Source organism: Onychostoma macrolepis, chromosome 21 (genome assembly GCF_012432095.1).
Source record: "Onychostoma macrolepis isolate SWU-2019 chromosome 21, ASM1243209v1, whole genome shotgun sequence".
Lineage (NCBI taxonomy): Eukaryota > Metazoa > Chordata > Actinopteri > Cypriniformes > Cyprinidae > Onychostoma > Onychostoma macrolepis.
This window is the reverse complement of record NC_081175.1, coordinates 12,844,909-12,865,085: the sequence shown is the minus strand read 5'-3', so window position 1 is coordinate 12,865,085 and position 20,177 is coordinate 12,844,909. Positions and strand designations below refer to the sequence as shown.

The following is a 20,177-nucleotide window of genomic DNA, read 5'->3' as shown; positions in this document are numbered from 1 at the left end:
CACGTACCGTCTCAAGGCTCGGACGGGACAGAGCAAAGCTAGAGCTGGGTCTGTCTCCTCTGGAGGCAGCGCTTGCAGGTTCACCGCCTGATCCCTGAAGGGAGTAGTAGGAACCTTGGGCGCATAGCCAGGCCGGGGCCTCAGGGTTACCTGGGAGTCAGCCGGCCCTAACTCTAGGCATGATTCGTCAACCGAAAATGCGTTCAGGTCCCCTACCCACTTGATGGAGGACAATAAAAGCAGGAGCAGAGTTTTCATTGACATAAACTTCAGCTCAACTGAGTGCAACAGCTCAAATGAGTCCAACAGCTCAAATGAGTCCGGCTGTAGTGTTCTGAGCAGGTCCCAAGAGAGTATAGAAGGGGGCCATGGAGGATTCAGCCTTCCCACCCCCTTAAGGAACCTGATGACCAGGTCATGCCTTCCTACCGACTTCCCTTCCACGGGGTCATGATTAGAAGCAATTGCAGCAACATATACATTACTTTAAGGGTGGAGGGAGATAGCCTTCGCTCCAACTCTTGCTGCAGAAAGGAAAGCACGACTCTGATCAGACATTTCTGGAGGTCCTCTCGACCAGAAGAACACCACTCTATGAACAGGTTCCACTTCAAGGAATAAGCGTGTCTCATAGGTCATTTAGAACCTCCGCGTCCCACATTCATGAAGTTTCCAGAGGTCTGGACGCGGGTGCCACAGGGTTCCCCGTCTCTGAGTCAGTACATCTTTCCTCAGAGGAATCCACCATGGAGGGGCTGTCATGAGAGGCATTAGTTCTGGGAACCAGGTCCGATTGAGCCAGTAAGGCGCCACAAGCAGGACCTGCTCCTCATCCTCCCTGATCTTCCACAGTGTCTGTGCGAGAAGGCTCACTAGGGGAAACGCCAACCTGATCTCACAGAATTCCGTGTAATGACCACGGACTTAATTAACCCGAATCTGTGGTGGCATCATGGAATTGCCGAAAATTCTGTGATGGGCTCACAGAAGGCATCAGCCATGGTCCATGCATGGATTCACTGGTTCAACACCAGCGCTGCATTGGACCACGTAAAAAGAGTGACTCCGATGCAGTTATATTTTGTATATAAATTTATACTTTCACTGGAGTACCTGACCCCACCCCTACCCTAAACCTACCCAGTTCTGAACAATAATGATGACGATAAATTTCCCAGTATCGCGTCGGCATATTGATGCTAAGGGTTTCCTATTTAAAGTGTTGAACCAGTGGATCCGTGCGTGGAGCACGGCTGATGCCTGTCACTGACTTACATTGGTTTCACTTCTGTGAGCCCATCAAGGAATTTTCGGCGATTCCGTGATGCCACCACAGATTCGGGGGTTAATTAAGTCTGTGGTCATTACACGGAATTCTGTGAGATCATGTTGGGAAACGCATACTTGCGCAGGCCCCACAGCCTGTTGTGTGCCAGTGCGTCCGTGCAAAGTGTTCCCTCGGTCAGGGAGTAAAACAACCGGCAGTGAGAGGTCTCTGGAGAGGCAAACAGGTCTACTTGAGCATCTCTGAAATGTCTCCAGATCAGCTGGACCATTTGGACATGGAGTCTCCATTCTCCAGGACGTGCAGCTCGTGACAACTCATCAACCAAACGGTTGAGCAGGCCCGGAATGTGAATGGCATGAAGCAACCTCAGATGCTTCTGACTCAAGAGGAGGAGGTGGCGGGTGAGTTGCAACATGCGATGGGAGTGCAGACCACCTTGTCTGTTGATATACGCAAAGGTTGCAGTGTTGTCCATGCGGAGTATGCTTGCATCGTAAGCTCCCTTGAGATGGTTCAAGGCAAGGCCCACTGCTAACAATTCTAGACAGTTAATGTGCCAGTGCAGTTGAGGGCCCGTCCATACCACCGACACTGCATCGTACGTGCCCCAGCCGGTGGTATAGGCATCCGTGTAAACCACAACATGCCTGGAGACCTGCTCCAGGGGCACTCCTGCCCGAAGAAATGCAAGGTCTGACCACGTGGTGATGGTTTGGCGGCAGGCCAGTGTAACTTGGACCTGGTGAGTGCCGCAGTGCCACGTCCACCTCGGGACTCGTCCATGGAGCCAGTGTTGAAGCGATCTCATATGAAGCAGCCCCAGCGCCGCTGCAGGTGCCATATGCCCCAGGAGCCTCTGAAACTGTTTCAGTGGGACTGCCGTCCTGCTCTTGAACATATTCAAGTAGTTCAACACCGACTGAGCACGTTCCTCTGTGAGGCGTGCTGTCTATTTGACCGAATCCAACTTCATATCAAGAAAAGAGATTTTGCTCTTTTCCCAGTTGACCCGAAGGCCCAACCTGCTGATGTGTGAGAGCACCAAGTCCCTGTGTTCGTAGAACTGATCCTGAGACTGAGCTAGTATGAGCCATTCATCGAGGTTGTTGAGAATGCGAATGAGAGTGCATCCTTCGAATGCAAACCGCAAGATCAGTCGTATCAGTTGATCAGTCAAGCAAAGCTCCAAGATCAGTCGTAACCCACTGCTTTTCTTGGGTACAATGAAGTAAGGGCTGAAAAACCCTATCTTCATATTGGCTGGAGGGACCGGCTCTTTTGCATCCTTTGCCAGTAGGACTGCGATCTCCACACACAAGATGGAACCACCGATGTACCCACAGTGGGGAAGCAAGGTGGAACACAGGGACCCAGCCCGGGTGGCTCGTAGGCGGATTGAAGAGGGGTCTGAGTGTGCTGTGCAACGCTTACCTGGTTCCATGGTTGAGCAGAGGGTGCATGAGTAGGGCTTTTTTAGATGACGCTCTCGTACCACCCGCTGCTGCCTGCTGGCGACAGAGGAGGAAGAGTGTGGTCCGGGCTTAGTCCATCCGTGACTCTCCGTGTCCTCTTGGGACCCAGAGATAAAGAAATCTGAAAATTTTTGGAAACAAAGGCCCAATCCCATTTCTACCCCTTAGCCCTTCCCCTTTCCTCAAATGTGTCTCAATTCTCTTTTGGTTGGAGGGGTAGGGGTAAGGGCAAGGGCCAGATAGCCCTTCAAAAGAAGATTTTTCGGGACCACACTACAAACGAAGGGGTATGAATCATTGCAGCGTAAACTGGCTGCAGCGACAACATGGCTGCCCGAGCGAACAAAAAGACACATACATGTAAGCATGATTGGCATTAATAAAGATTTTAATGAAAAGTAATCATTTGTTTTATGTTACATTCAATCGTGAGTTCATATTTATGGTCATGTTATTCAAAGAAATCGCTAAAGTTTCCTAATGTCATATCATTACTGACTGCACGAAAGTGCCACAACATATTTGTTGTGCAGGGGGCTGCCCTCAATGACCAGCAGGCTGGGGCGCCATGGCCAGAGGACGGGTGGAGGCAGTAGCTGCTCACCGGGGCAGGAGGAGATCGCCTCAGTCTGCTCCTGTGCAGCCGAGAACTGCTGGGCAAAGTTCTCGACTGCGTCGTCAAAGAGGGACACGGGGACCTTGAGGAACCAAATTTGGTACCAGTCTATGCTCACATGGTACCAGTCTATGCTCACATCCTTCTCTGCTAAAGTCCACACTGCCAAATCCTCACATTTCCGCAACAAGATCGACAGCGCTCCAGACATGCGTAATCTCTTCAGAACATTTAATTCCCTCCTCTGTCCCCCTCCACCTCCTCCCTCCACCTCTATTACAGCTGATGACTTTGCCACTTTCTTTACAGACAAAACTAGATCAATCAGTGGTCAGTTTTCACCTCCACGCACACAGGACCCTCACCCTACCACATCCACTGCTAAAACTCCCATCTTTTCTTTCTGTCCACTCACTGAAGCTGAAGTATCCAAGCTTCTCCTCTCCAACCATCCTACAACATGTCCTCTTGACCCAATCCCCTCACACCTTCTCCAAGCAATCTCACCCACACTCTTACCTGCACTCACACATCATCAACACATCCCTACTCACAGGTAACTTCCCCATTGCGTTCAAGCAGGCTCGGTAACCCACTGCTCAAAAACCTACATTAAACACTTCTCTTATAGAAAACTACAGACCTGTCTCTCTCCTTCCGTTCATAGCGAAAACACTTGAACGAGTTGTCTTCAACCAAGTCTCACTGTTTCTTTCACAGAACGACAAACTGGATGCTAAACAGTCAGGTTTCAGGAGGGGCCATTCAACTGAGACTGCGCTTCTCTCGGTCACTGAAGCCCTGCGAATTGCAAAAGCCCATTCCAAATCATCAGTCCTCATTCTGCTGGACCTATCTGCCGCTTTTGACACTGTCAATCATCAGATACTCCTGTCCACCCTCTCATCACTGGGCATCTCTGGCATTCCACTTCGCTGGTTTGAATCCTATCTCACTGGTAGGTCTTTCAGGGTGGCCTGGGGAGGTGAGGTATCCAAAGCACATACACTGGTCACTGGGGTTCCTCAGGGATCAGTTCTTGGACCCTCCTCTTCTCCACATACACTACATCACTGGGTCCCATCATACAGGCACATGGATTCTCATACCATTGCTACGCTGATGACACACAGCTCTACCTCTCTTTTCAACCAGATGATCCAACGGTAACTGCAAGGATCTCAGGTTGCCTGGCGGACATCTCGGCATGGATGAAAGAACATCACCTGCAGCTCAACCTGGCAAAGACTGAGCTTCTTGTCCTCCCTGCCACTCCGACTCTACAGCATGACTTCACGATCCAGTTAGGTTCATCAACAATAACCCCATCAACTTCGGTCAGAAATCTTGGTGTAATCTTTGATGATCAGCTGACCTTCAAAGATCACATTACAAAAACTGCTCGATCTTGCAGGTTTGCACTATATAACATCAGAAAGATCAGGCCCTTTCTGACAGAGCATGCTGCACAACTTCTTGTCCAGGCCCTTGTCATTTCTAGGCTGGACTATTGCAATGCTCTTCTGGCTGGACTTCCGTCTAATACAGTCAAACCTCTACAAATGATTCAGAATGCAGCGGCACGACTGGTCTTCAACGAGCCCAAAAGAGCCCATGTTACACCTCTCTTTATCTCCCTGCACTGGCTACCAATCACGGCTCGCATCAAGTTCAAGACACTGATGCTTGCATATAGAACAACCACTGGCTCAGCACCCGCTTACTTGCACTCTCTATTAACAAACTACATCCCTCCAGAAATCTGAGATCTGCTAGTGAGCGACGCCTTGTGATACCATCACAGAGAGGCGCAAAATCACTCTCTAGATCATTCTCATTCACCATTCCTGGCTGGTGGAACGATCTTCCCACCTCTATCCGGAATGCTGGATCCCTGTCAATCTTCAAGCAACAACTGAAAACTCATCTCTTTCGACAGCACTTGACTTCATCCTAAACTTAAAAAAAAAAAAAAAAAAAAAAATTATCTTTACTTATTCCTTCCTTTGGTAGTTTGTATTTATTTGAACAATGTCTGAGACTTGGTGTTGCAAGCACTTCGTATGTCTGATTGCCTCTTCAAGATTAATCGCTCGATGTATTCCCCAATTGTAAGTCGCTTTGGATAAAAGCGTCTGCTAAATGACTAAATGTAAATGTAAATGTAAATGGTCGGTATCCCTCATGTCAACCAGACACAGCCAGAGGTGGCACTCCTGGACCACAAGTGTGGACATTGCATGACCCAGAGAACTCGTGGTGACCTTCGTCGCTCGGAGCGCGAGGTCAGATGCTGTTCTAGAGCTCTTTCAGAACTTCCGGATCGTGACCGCCCTCATGCAGGTCCCTCAGTGCTTTAGCCTGATGGACCTGCAGAAACGCCGTAGGGTGTAAGGCGGAGGCATCTTCTCCACAGACCGCATAAGCATTGCCAGACAGACCAGACGAGTACCTAAAAGAGCTTTTTTCCCCCCTAAAAGAGCATTCACGGGTGCGTCTTTTTAAAGACGACATTGCATCTGGCAAACTCGAACATTACGCAAGTTATGTTGCTACCTTATCAAAGAACCTAATAAAATATGAAAATAGATATTCCCAAATATTTAATATAGGCTATAGGGAATTGCACGCAACATACATGGATTTTTAAAATTTTGTTTTTAATGACCCGCCCCGCAAATAAAGTGACAATTTCTTTACCCGACCCGCGGGTTATGAGACGACCCGCACATCACTACTAGACACGTGAGGCAGTGATCGTGACCATCACTCGATGCCAGGTAACGACTGCATCCAGAAACGCACGGGTGATACGTTGTCTATAGCAAGATGCAACGTCGTCTTTACAAAGACGTAAAGCCGAGTTTGCCAGATGTGATGTCGTCTTTAAAAATACGCACCCGTGAATGCTCTTTTAGGGGGGGAAAAAGCTCGGTCCCACTTTATATTAGGTGGCCTTAACTACTATGTACTTACATTTAAATTAATCATTTGGCACAATGCACTTATTGTGTACATACATGTTCTTACATTGTACTTATATTTTTAAAAATACCTATATGTAATTACATCTGTAATTAATTTATGTAATTACATTTATAATTACACTGTTGACCCATCCCTTACACCTTAACCCACCCTTAAACCTACCCATACCACCAAACCTGTCCCTAATCTTACCCATATCCCACCTCAATAGCAGCAAAAGTGTTTTGCAATACAATATGAACACAATAAGTACATTGTACTTATTTTTTAATGTAAGTACATAGTAGTTAAGGCCACCTAATATAAAGTGTGACCAAAAGCTCTTTTAGCATGCTGAAGTGCACAGGGGAGATGGCTGCCTGCAACACAAACAGATGGTAGTGCAGCCTGATGTGTGCAACCCACTTGACACGGGAAACCACCACCGCTGAAGCACCGTACTGCCAGCACCAAGCTCCAAAGAGCACGCTGATTTCAGTCCTCTCTGTAGTGTACACTGTAAAAAAAATTCTGTAAAAATACAGTACAATATACTGTAATAATTTGAAGGAATTTTCCGTATTTGGTTTTTACAGGTGTTTTTCCGTATTTTTTTAATTACGCTTTGCATTGTGGGAACAAGAAGCTCAGTCGATTATCGGCGCGAAAACAGTGCTTGAGCAGACACCATTATTCACAGAGATAGTCTCGGTAAAAATTTCATTCTAAAGTCGGATTTCGGGCTTGAGGAATCGTTTTTACACTTCCGTGGTAAATTATATTTTGTTAAATGTAACAAACTGTAACGTTAATTGCTGTCTTCCTTGTTTGCCAAATGATTGTCGGAGGCTCGGAGCCGTCGCATTTGACATTTTCAGCCAACCTGATCTCACAGAATTCCGTGTAATGTTCACGGACTTAATTAACCCCGAATCTGTGTTGGCATCACGGAATCGCCGAAAATTCCGTGATGGGCTCACAGAAGGCATCAGCCGTGGTCCATGCACGGATTCACTGGTTCAACACCAGCGCTGCATCGGACCACGTAAAAAGAGTGACTCCGATGCAGTTATACTTTCACTGGAGTACCTGACCCCACCCCTAACCAGTTCTGAACAGATGACGATAAATTATCGCGTCGGCATATTGAAAGTGTTGAACCAGTGGATCCGTGCGTGGTTCACGGCTGATGCCTGTCACTGACTTACATTGGTATCACTTCTGTGAGCCCATCACGGAATTTTCGGCGATTCCGTGATGCCACCACAGATTCGGAGGTTAATTAAGTCCGTGAACATTACACGGAATTCTGTGAGATCATGTTGTTTTCAGCACACAGTCACATCTCACTCGTTGTGGAGTTAAGTTACGTGTTACAGTGTGCTCACTTTCAGCTTTATAAATAAGTTTATTAACTTTTAATTGTTGTTGATGCGGTGTATTTGTTACTGCGCGTGCCGTAAAGCATCCGGCATATTAACGTTACTGAGGAGATGTTAAGCAGCTGTGATAACGTTAAATCTGAAGTGTTCTACAACTGTGTTTAGAGCGCTGTGTGCCTCCAACAGAAGCTGGCAGAGGAATTGTCAGGAAAAGAAGATACCATTACGACTTTTTTTTTTATTCTTTAAAAGAGATTATACGACTAGATGAAGGTCTGACATCGCGGAATTCAAGGATAACGCAACTTTTCTGCTAAACGAGGTAGGTTTAGACATGTTATTGTCTTGTTTGTTACACACACACACACGAGAAGTTTGTTCGTTAACGTTACTGGCACGCTGTCGGTGAACGCACACGCGTCAGGAGCGCATCGAGTTCTCTCAAACTTACACGGACAAAAGCACACACAATTATGTCAAAATGACCATTTTTGGCTAGTGACATTTTTAAATAAGTTAAAATGTCTTGACTGATGTAAAGTTGGGATGTGCATCGATGTGAGTCATGTTTTAAAGGGACAGCAGTTCATGACATTCATTGTTTCTTCTGTTTTCTTTTCTAATGACAGGTCGTAATTGCTGCTGTATTGTGCATCCCAAGTACTCCCTGCATTCTTATCAAGGGTTTGTATTCTGTTTGTATTTATTAACACTACAGTTTTTATTTATGGAAGCATATGGGGAGCAAAATTCAGTTTGAAATGCAAAATGCAAAATGGCTATGCAATATGTAAAATGGCAATGCATTTCTGTATTTAAATTGACATTTTCCCATACATATGTGCAATATTTAGTGCAAAATAAAAATTCAATTATATAATTTACGTTTGCCATTTCCCACACTAGTTTTAATATGCAAAATAAAATCATATTTTAACGCTTTATAAGTTGCAAAATGAAAATGTATTACACAAATTGATTAGATATGTTTAATATGTCCAAGCCAAGACTATTATCATTTAATTGCTGTTATTCCTAAATGCATTTAGACTTAAGGACACTTGGGATTGTATTTTCATCATAATACCGCATGATAATTGTAGAAAAATGCAGTGAGAATTTGAGGATGCATTCTGAGCCAAGGGTGCAGCAAAAGGGTAGCAAAATGGTGATTTAAATGTCTTTTATTTTTCTTAAATGCATTGACGCTTACATATAAGATATTTCAGTTGCATTTTCATTTAATACCTCGCTATGAATTTGCATTTGAAAATGCAACACGCCCCTGACCTGTCAATCGTTAGGTGGGGCTCAGCAACAGGACGCACAATAGGTCAATATTAACTGTCAACCAAATGCTTTCCACATTGACTTATTCATTGCGGGGTATTACATGAAAATGTTATTGAAATGTCTTATATGTAAGTGTCAATGCATTTAAGAAAAATAAAAGACATTTAAATCAGCATTTTGCTACCCTTTTGCTGCACCTTTGGCTCAGAATGCATCCTCAAATTCTCACTGCATTTTGCTACAATTATCATGCGGTATTATGATGGAAATGCAATCCCAAGTGTCCTACCCCTAAGTCTAAATGCATTTAGGAAAAACAGCATTTAAATGATAATTTTGCTACAGTTTTTGCTTGGACATGTTAAACACATCTAATCAATTTGGGTAATAATTTTTGTTTTAATTAACTTAATATTGTGAATAATTAACTTATAAAGTGTTAAAATATGTGTTTAATTTGCATATTAAAACTAGTGTAGAAAATGGCAAATGTAAATTATATAACTGAATTTTCATTTTACACTAAAATTTGGACACATGTATGGCAAAATGTAAATAAAAACACAGAACTTCATTGCCATTTTATGTATTGCAATGCATTGCCATTTTGCATATTTCAAATAGAATTTTGCTACCCATATGCTTCCATTTTTATTTACCTTTAGGGATGTTCAATACTGACAAAAATTAGTAATTGAGTCGTTTATTCAGTTGACTTTGTTATTGAAGTTCTTTGTGTAGGAAAGATTTAATCAATGTTTGGAGTGGCTTTCTGAATTTACAATGTGTTGTTTATAATTTCTTATTTTTTTTATTGTTATTGGTGATTCCAGATTCCTGTCATTCAAGAACTTATCATTTCCTCCCCCATTGTGGCTGAGCTACACATTCTCTTCATTTTATTTTAAACATAAAACATCCAGAGGAGATGGCACCTACGTTGGAATTCATACAACTGTAAGGAACATATGTAATGAAACCGTGTATAAAGCATTTTGTTGTGTTGCTGTTTAGTTGAAAATAATCAAAGGGGTTAGTTCTGTCATTAATTACTCACCCTCATGTCGTTCCAAACCCATGAGACCTTCGTTCATCTTTGCAACACAAATTACGATATTTTTGATGAAGTCTGAGAGCTTTCTGACTCTCCATAGACAGCAAGGGTCCTTACACGGTCAAGGCACAGAAACGTAGTATAAGGACATCGTTAAAACAGTCCATCTGCCATTAGTGGTTCAGTCTGAACTTTATGAAGTGATGAGAATACTTTTTGTACGCAAAGAAAATAAAAATAACTTTATTCAAGTCGTTATTTAACAAAAACAGCGTATCCGTGTGGTGCGGCTGACACAGAACAGCGTACGCAGTTTGCGTTCAGCGGGTATTCTCCAAAATGGCGCTACTGTGACGCAGATGCGACGAATTGTTGAATAAAGTCGTTATTTTTATTTTCTTTGTGTACAAAAAGTATTCTCATCACTTCATAAAGTTCAGATTGAACCACTGATGGCAGATGCACTATTTTGACGATGCTTTTCATACTTTTCTGGGCAAAAATATCTTAAAAATGTGTTCTGAAGATGAACAAAGCTTTTATGGGTTTGGAACGACATGGGGAAAAGTGATTAATGACAGAATTTTCATTTTGGGGTTGAGTAACCCTTTAAGTATATCATAAAACATTGTTGACAAGATCACATGACGGATACAATTGGAGACCACTAGAAATGCAAGTTTAGCATTTTATAAACAATGTTTGAACTGGAACTTGATAATTCAATCTCAACCTGTTCTGCACGTTACTCTATACTTCACTTTCATTCATTTAATTTCTTGTCATTTCCAGTCTTCCTGTGAAGAAATCCTGAACGAGGGTCGACGGTTCAGATGAAGGGAACCTATGCTTCCAAGACTCATGTATGAACAACTTTGAGAATCCATGTACAATTTGAGCTTTTTTCAGATCTCAACATGGAACTTGGACTGAACATGCAGCAAATGGAAAAAAAAAAAAAAGTAGTTTCCTCAAGCTGGCACATGGCAAGAGATACTAAAAGCACACAAACACTTGGAACCCTGCTCTTAATTTAGATTGTATAGTTCTCTTAGTTTCACATTGAAATGTCAGGCATGAGTGCATGAATCTTTGTTCTTTATTTTCAAATGATATACAAAGTTTTTTTTTTTTTTTTTTTTTTGCAGTACTGTCAATTGTAGATGACAGAATTCACATGAATCACTGTCCTTTTAAATAACATTTCACTTAACTATTGACTAGAAGTCTGTAGCAATTGTTATTAATGACAGCCCTGGCTTTGTATTAATTTTTTCCCATGTATCTGAAAATGTTTTGAATCTTGACTGTTTCACAGTGAAGTTTGTGACCACTATTTGGTGCAACACCAATATTGTACAAGTAGCTGCTCATGTTTTCTTTTTTCTGCCTGGTTCTGTTTAAAACTAAAACACATTGTTAAATTAATTGATGTAATGATATTTTTGTCTTCACCTGTTTAAGGCAAATAAAAGCTACTGAACGCACTTTTAAGAATGTTTACATGAGGTAAAAATAAACCATGTTCAATTTGTATATATTGTGCTGGATTTATTTGCTACTAAAGATAGGCCTATGCTGTAATTTTTTTTAAATTTCTGCAAAACGGATTGTCCGTTTATGGTACAGAAGAAAATGTAAATCTACAGAATTTTCCTTTTTAATGTGGAAGGAAATGTCCGTAAATTTAACAGAAAATGTCCTGGTAATTTTCTGCCAGTACATTATCCGTTTTTTTACGGATTTTTTTTTTTACAGTGTAGTCAGGAGCAGAACGATGTGATTGCTCGGCTCCGAAACGAAAAGCTGAGTATGCATTGCATTAGCTGTGCATTACCTCAAGCAATTTTAGTTGAAGACCTCTGGAGTAGAGCTAACATACAACCTGGTTAGGTGAGATGAAAGGTGGGTCAAGTGATATTCCCGGTGGTCCAGTGTTATGTGTGTGTGTGTTGGGGGGGTGGCAGACAAATATCTTATCTTGTACGATGTGCTCCCTTTCACAGAGTGTGTGTCATTGCAAAATCAAAAGTGAAATTTAGCAGTGCGAGCGGTTTCCCATATCCAACCTTTGTGTTCTTAGTTTATGTTAAAATACAAACCCATTATCTTACCAATTAGGAATTAATAATTTCACATAATCACTTCTCTCTCCTTGTATTAGCCATTTTTTCCTGTCTGTATTGAAACCAAGACTTAAAACAGATGCTATGAAAATAGGTCATGTGTTTATTATTGCCAGCAAAGTCAATAACACATTGTTTGGTTCCAAAGAGAAGTCTTTTGCCTTTATCTATAATAGCTTTTACAAAATGATTTTAATTATAAATTTAAAATATAAATGACCATTTTGCATCAATTTGTCATTCAGCAAGCCTATATTTTCCCTCCTCCTTCATACCTTCAGTGCATTGATAATATGCTATTAATGTATCAATAAATGTTCATTCAGTAGCTTGTGTTAATGTGTGATTCCAGCCATTTTAAAAAGGAGGGTGAATGTTTTGATATAATAATAAAATTGTTCTTAAATGACCCCTTGATTTTGAGTTTCTCTCTGGACCCAAGATGAAATTATTCACCTTAAAAATAAATATTCTGTGACACTATTCCCCTAACAATTCAGCTGTTTTAATAAAAAAAAGCAAACATAATCCATGACCGTTGTAATTTAGGTTTTAACATAATTAGGTTTTTGTGATTGTTAAATATATAATGGCGTACGAATGATGGTAATTATTTTGTTTTGTGTGCCGGGAAATTGATTTTCTTTATTTGACTTGAGGTTAAACATTGACCACTGAATGTAAATAAAATCCTCCTGCTGACCCCACTATAAAAATGTCCCCCTGTCCATTTGCCTGAGTGTTTTTTTAACTCAGCTGAAGACTTGGAATAACAGCATGGAGTGTAAACAGCGGCTGAAATGGTTAACGCTTGCAATGATATGTCCTTTTATTGTAGGTAGGTCTTTTTGCTTATTAAAATAAATGCATTCAAAATACATAGACAAAACTATTTTGGCTTGTTTCTTGTTTTCTTTTTTTTTTATGGAAATAAATCAGCAACAATTGACAAAATATTACTTCTGTCATATTTTTGTGGCCTCCTCCAATGATCTGGCTGTTTTCACTACAGGTGCTCCATCCTCCATGTCCAAAAGAGATGGTTCATGTCCCAAAGGGAATCTAAACATTACTGGAGGGACCTTTGTTCTTTCTGACAGCTATTCACATAGCAGTCTTCTAAGATACAGCTGTCCGAGTGGATATTACCCATCAGTTCAGTCACGTCTTTGTGAATATGGACACTGGATCTCAAAGACCAAAATCAGAAAAACCCCAGAGTGCAAAAGTAAGAAACAAGGCATTAATTTGTATCATTATATCATGAATAAATGCTGGACTTATATATTTTTGTTCTTCTACAGTATGTGTTTATTCATGCATTTATTCTAGAGATCACATGTCCCAATCCTCGTGTTTTTGAGAATGGAGAGGTGATTCCATATAAAGCCAAGTACTATGTAAATGATACAACCACGTACTCATGTCATTCTGATTATACGTTCCGTGGCTCAGCGGTCCGTGTTTGCAAGCCGAATGGGAAGTGGAGTGGAAGCACACCAATTTGTGGACGTGACTGTGAGTAATCTCTATTACTTTGTAAATATGTAAACACAGCAGTTTCTATGAACTAGTCTGATTTAAACTGAAATGTAGTTTTCAAACGTAACTTCCATTTGTCCGTTTATTAATGCCTCACAGCTGATCACTGTCCTGATCCTGGTGTTCCTCCTGGTAGCAGTCGAACAGGGAACATGTTTAACATAGACGACAAAGTCACGTATCGCTGCGAGAGTCCATTGACCTTGATTGGTTCTAAAGTTTTATACTGTACAAACGGTATTTTCTATCGCCCTACTACACCAACCCTACACCTCAACCTACAGCTCAATCCATACAGGATACTTTGTGCATTTTTAGAGTTTCTAAAAAACTCATTCTGTATGATTTATAAGCCTTTTGAATTACGAGGACACTGAAAGTGTCCTCATAAATCACCTTCACGTTGTAATACCCATGTCATTCCCATGTAATTATACACATTTGTGGCCTCATAAACCACATAAACAAGCACACACACACACCTTTTTTAAATAGTCATTAATACAGTAGTTGCCATGCTCAGAAAAAGAGACAAAATCACATCAACACATTTAAACATAAATTCCGTGTTCCTTCTGTCTTTAGAGCAGCAGGGAAAGAAAATAACTTTGGATCAAGGTGGAAAACTTGATATTTACATTGCTGTGGATGCATCTGACAGCATAGATGAGAAGGATTTTCACAATGCAAAAACCACCATTAAATTGCTTTTAGACAAGGTATGTCGATTGTTAAATCCTCAGAGGTTGCTGTAAGTGAAGTTTAGGCTACTGATGTATAATGCAGCCTTTCCTAAAATCTAAAAGCATTAATTTAATTGTTGTTAATTTTGATGTTAAAGGTTCTGTAATAATATAAATACAAATATTTGAAAAGGAAGAATACCATTGTGATACACTGAGATGCTCTCAAGAGTGAACCTGACTTTTAACCTCCTCATCATTAGAAACCTCCAATACTAGCATTAGTGTGTTTCAGGAGGGTCTCCCACAATCCACTGCATACTTGCTGCATCTCAGTGAAAATCCTGTTTCACATTACGGAAACATTAACTGCACTGAAATCCAGCATTTTGATCAGATACATATACATACACATATACTTACATATTTGAATTCTCAATGCTCTTTCCCAAAAGATTAGTTATTACCCGGTCTCCCCAAACTATGAGATCCTGATGTTTGCTACAGATGTTACATCAATAATCAAAATGAATGAATTCAAAATGCGAAAACCAAGCCTATTGGATATTTTTAAAGAAATGGACGATTTTACTTATGATAGTAAGTATTCTGTTTGCATGTCTCTTTTTGAGTCTTATTGTGTATACATGGCAACAATTATATTTTTTAGAGATTATTATTACAGAATAATGTGCGAAAATAGTATATGTAAGTCTAACTTGAGAAAAATACATTTATTCATTTCTGTCCAATGTAATAGTAAAAATGAAACAAATCTTACAAAAAAAAAAAAAACCCATTTCATGTTGCAATTTTGATTCATTTTAATTTAGATTTAGTCAGTTGTTTCGATCAGAAAATGTTTCTCTGCTGACTGTAATATTCTGATGTGAAAAAAAACAGACAAAGGCCAGAAAACAGGTACCAATATTGCCAAAGCCTATTCAACCATTCTCGAAAGCATGAAAATAGAGGAGAACAACAATGCAACGACCTTCAATGAGACCCAACACATCGTCATATTGTTCAGTGATGGTACTGACTTATCAGTATTTACATACAATTTAGCATATATATGTATCAGTACTTTTATTATTTTATAGTCAGTTTAAGTTCTTTATCAGAACAAATAAATTAATGTATTAATAAAATACCCATGCATAATATTACAAATTAGAATAGAAATCAACTTTGAAGCAAATATTCACTGTAATTTATCTCGTCTTACTTCGTAGGTCACGCAAACATGGGGGGGAATCCCAAACCTAAAGTGGACCAGATCAAACATCTTATCACCAAAAAGGATCCAAAGCGAAATAAGAAACTTGGTGAGCAATGAAATTTATTAATCATAATTATATTTTAAATCAAATTGCTTGGACTTGGACCATGACTAAGTATTTTTTTTACAGTGTGTTTCATTATCAAGCAGTATCATCAGGGGCAGCAAAAAATGCACATATTTGTTTAGAAGTCTTAATCATTGATTTCATATTGATATGGATCTATCCTCTCTTTCCAGATCTTTATGTATTTGGAGTTGGAGAAGATGTGAATCAAGAAGACATAAATGGCTTAGTGTCACAGAGGGACCAAGAAAAATATTTCTTTAAGCTTCAAGACTTGACAAAGATTCAGGAGATGTTTGACGACATGATTGGTACTGTATCTATTCTTCACCCAAAAGTGAAATTTCTGTAATTATTTAATCACCTTCATGTTATTGAGGTTTTCTGTGGAACACAAAAAGATAAATGAATGTCAAACTCTAAAAAAAGACATTTAAAAATTACAATAACACTATTGTTTGGATGTATCAGTTAAAAAAAAACAAAACAAAAAAAAACATGGTTCAAACATGGTGCCATTGATGGAAAATATCATTAGATCTTGTGTGTATGAATGCACTAGTTTGAATATGTGGAATGAGCAGTGAGATTTTGGGAACATTCTACAAAATGTCTCCGTTTGTGTTTTATGGAAGAGAGAAAGTTATGCAGGTTTGAATCTACATGAAGGTGAATATATGTTGACAGAATTTACATTTCCAGAATAATGAATGGTTTCTTTAAGTGGTCACACTTTATATTAGGCGGCCTTAACTACTATGTACTTGCATCAAAAAATAAGTACAATGAATTTATTGTGGTCATATTGTATTGCAAAACACTTTTTCTGCTATTGCTGTGGGATACGGGTAAGTTTAGGGACAGGTTTGGTGGTATGGGTAGGTTTATGGGTGGGTTAAGGTGTGAGGGATGGGTCAACAGTGTAATTATAAATGTAATTACAGAAATGAATTACATATGTACTTACATAAAGGTATTTTTAAAAATATAAGTACAATGTAAAAACATGTATGCACACAATAAGTGCATTGTACCAAATGATTAATTTAAATGTAAGTACACAGTAGTTAAGGCCACCTAATATAAAGTGGGACCCTTTAAGTCCTGATTTAAGGAACCTCATGAATGTAATGAGTGATTAAATTCTTGTGTACCTGCTTCCTTACACAGATGAGAGCACCAGTGTAGGATTGTGTGGGATTGTGTGGGAAGGCTTGCAAAATAAACGCCGTGCATTTCCCTGGTTGGCACAGATTAATGTTGCTGTGAGCATAACATTTTTATCATTTTATTGCATAGAGAACTCAATTACCTTAAAGGAAACACTCATTGAAGTTAAAGGAACATTTTCTCCCACAAGAAGAAACATGCATGTTATGGCTAAAGAGTTGAACCACGTGATCTATATGAACATCAGTCTTCTCTGCTCTTCATGTAGCATCCTCCAAAAAGTTCCAATTGCATGGGGTCATTAGTTTCCTCAAGTTACATCTTGACAGCGGCTCACTGCTTCAAAGAGGGAGACACACCTGATAAGATAATAGTTAAACTGGAAAAAGGCCTGGGTATGTCCTGATATATTTTCAGACCAAAGAAAAACATATTACAGGGTAAATCTTTTTAATGATGTTTACATTTCCTTTTGCAGTTGTAAAAGTAAACAAATATGTAATTCATCCTAACTTTGACCTCACCGCCAAACAGGAATTGGGAATACAGGAATATTATGAATTTGATGTAGCTCTTATACAGCTGGAAAAACCTGTTGATCTCAGTTCTAATCTACGGTGAGGAGCACAGATCTTCAACATGTGATGTTACTTTAGTAAGAATATGAAAAAAAGAAGAAAAAAAGCTGAACTAATTAAATAACATCATGTGTATTTCTCTACAGACCGATCTGCATCCCATGCACCAAAGAAACCAATGCAGCTCTGAAACTGTCAGAAACTGAAGGGACGTGCAGAAGACATGGTAAGTCCCTGTCAGACATGCTGCATGCATATAACAATCATATCAGATCATATGAAACCTAAATTAAATGTACATATTAAACATGTGACATTGCTTTTATGCAGTGAAACATCAAACATAAAATGTCAAAGTTTCTTCTTTATGCATTTTTTTACAGAGGAAATACTAATGAGCAACGAGCTTGTGGAAGCTGCTTTCGCATCTGAGATGGAGACTGACAATAGTCCAAAAACAATAAAAAACATCACATTCAAGCTTGGAAAATATGTAATGATTTTTCTCATTTCTAAATATGTAGTTTGAAAAGCTTAATTTATGTTTATTTATGCAGAGGCTTTTTATTCATTTGAGATGTCAGACCTCATAGCATATTAAAGTAAAATATTCTCAGATTGTCAAGATTTAGAATTACAGCATATAAACCAACTAAAAGCAACAGCACTTTAACTTTGATTTCATGGGGCCTTTAAAGTGTCATTAATTAACGCAATCATTCCTGTACTACCATTATCTAGCACTTAGCATTAAATATGTTAAAAACATCAGAAAACATATTATTTGAATCTCTTATGAATAAAAAAAAAAAACATATTTAGTCATCATCATCAAGATAAGAACACTTATTGGTGTACTTTTTCTCTAGCGAGATGCTTGTGTTGAAGATGCAAAAAAAGCAAAAGAAATCGATGTGAAAAATGCCAGGGAAGCAGTTACAGACAATTTTCTGTGCAGTGGTGGTACTGAACCAACAACAGATGATGTTTCCTGCAAAGGTATGTTTGATTTTTGCCATCAAGACGGCAGCTTGTATTTGGTTCTAATCTACTGTTTAGGTCATAAAAATTGAATTGATAATTTAATCATTAGAGATCTGAAAAATGTATACAATTCTCATATAGTTTATTGTGTCTGCATGGTATTTTATAACAGGAGATTCAGGTGGGGCCTCTTATGTGAATAAAAAAGGTCGAGTGATTCAGGTGAGATTTCTGTTTCTTTTTGAAAACAGTATTGATGATATGGCTGTAAAGTCTCAGTACAATGTGTTACATATTACAGGGTGAAATTAAAGACTAATTTGAGAGAAGCTGAGAAATGGGAACTTTTTTGATATCTGTAAAATCTTTGATAGGTTGGTGTCATAAGCTGGGGAGTGAAGGACATCTGCAAGGAAAAAAGGAGATTCACTTCGGATGCAGACTCCAGAGATTACCATTCAAATCTTTTCAGTGAGAAGATACGCTTATTCCTTAAAGAACACCTAGAAAATGACCGTATAGGAAACCCTCTTACATTCTTGTGAATGCTTTAGCAGACTGAAACTGTGTGAGTGCAAGCTGAGAAAACACTGTTTTGTTGTCTGATCAGTATATTCAATTTTAAGTCAAATAACTGGTCTTTGTTTAAAAAAAATAACAATTATCAACAGTCTTTCATGTTTTACTCATTTAACGTTATATCTTTGTGGTCTGTACTGAATATCCAACCACTGGCAGGCAGGGGAGTTTCATTATTGTTGCGATTTCACAACTTATTTTCATCTGTCTTGAAAATGATAATAGCAAGTAATAAAAGCTTAACAGTATGTCATTAAACCTGCTGCTTTGGGGCTGAAGTGTAATGGAGAGAATATGAAAAATGTCATGAAAAATGACAGCTATGGCATTGATCAGACAAGAACCATTGTCATGTTAACGTATTCCAAAACACACAGTACATAAGCCATTCTGTGCAATTTTTGTACTGAGCAAACATGTGAGGGTGTTGAAAACATCTCTGATTATCCTTAAACAGTGCGTGAAACTGCACACACAGATAGTCTTGATTAAAACTGGATTTTCTTTCTTTGCCTACAGTTCCTGTAAAGTAAGTTTCTAACATACTACCTGTAAACCGATTGTTATGGTGAAATATAGAGGATAAGGAAGAAACCATGACTCAGCTTGGGAAACCCATTCTTCACATATTCAAAATTATTTACAGTAAATTATTAACTTTAAGTTACCTACATTAGATTCAATGGGACACATTTTTGAATTTTACAGTCTCGTCTCATGGACACCAGATTAGCTTGAAAATCAATAGACGGGTATATGATTCTGTGGAAGTTGTGTATCTAATTGAAAATAATAAACATATCAAAATCATGCACAATAAAATTTGACAAAAAGTATATGCAGGAATGAAACCATAAAATGGAGTAGTTTGTATGAGAAGAATAAGAACAAAAAAAAGACCTGTTACACAAGTACTTGTTAACTGTTCCAAAATTAGCTATATGCTGTTCCCATTCAGTTTTATACTCATAAATGACACAAATGTAGAAACAGAAACAATTTTCCGCAAATAGTTTATGATTGCAACAAAGGAGTTTTTCAGGGTTTCATCATATTGGTTTTGGTGCTGCACTATTTATTTCTCAATGCAACAA

At 39.2% G+C, this 20,177-nt stretch overlaps 1 protein-coding gene and 1 long non-coding RNA gene across 2 annotated transcripts; both read left to right on the top strand.

Annotated features, from left to right (window-relative positions):
- Positions 1–7,316: 7,316 nt before the first annotated feature.
- Positions 7,317–11,575, top strand: LOC131529135 (uncharacterized). Its single transcript, XR_009268012.1, has 4 exons — positions 7,317–8,047; positions 8,355–8,409; positions 9,852–9,975; positions 10,865–11,575. It is a non-coding gene; the product is annotated as an uncharacterized LOC131529135 (long non-coding RNA).
- Positions 11,576–12,923: 1,348 nt separating this feature from the next.
- On the top strand, positions 12,924–19,909 carry LOC131528456 (complement factor B-like). The gene is made up of 17 exons (XM_058757575.1): positions 12,924–13,036; positions 13,211–13,426; positions 13,531–13,716; positions 13,840–13,977; positions 14,326–14,459; positions 14,879–15,023; positions 15,327–15,458; positions 15,659–15,751; positions 15,946–16,083; positions 16,943–17,037; positions 17,211–17,337; positions 17,421–17,559; positions 17,667–17,746; positions 17,904–18,013; positions 18,390–18,519; positions 18,677–18,726; positions 18,879–19,909. Exons 1-17 carry the CDS (start codon positions 12,976–12,978, stop codon positions 19,047–19,049), a joined length of 2,145 nt encoding a protein of 714 aa, XP_058613558.1. The 5' UTR covers positions 12,924–12,975; the 3' UTR covers positions 19,050–19,909.
- Positions 19,910–20,177: the final 268 nt, after the last annotated feature.

Excerpts from the sequence above, each read along its gene's own strand:
- LOC131528456 (XM_058757575.1), top strand. The coding sequence starts at position 12,976 with ATGGAGTGTAAACAGCGGCTGAAATGGTTAACGCTTGCAATGATATGT. Across the intron at positions 14,460-14,878 it reads TTAAATTGCTTTTAGACAAG|ATTAGTTATTACCCGGTCTC; the intron begins GTATGTCGATTG and ends CTTTCCCAAAAG. Across the intron at positions 15,752-15,945 it reads AAAGCGAAATAAGAAACTTG|ATCTTTATGTATTTGGAGTT; the intron begins GTGAGCAATGAA and ends CTCTCTTTCCAG.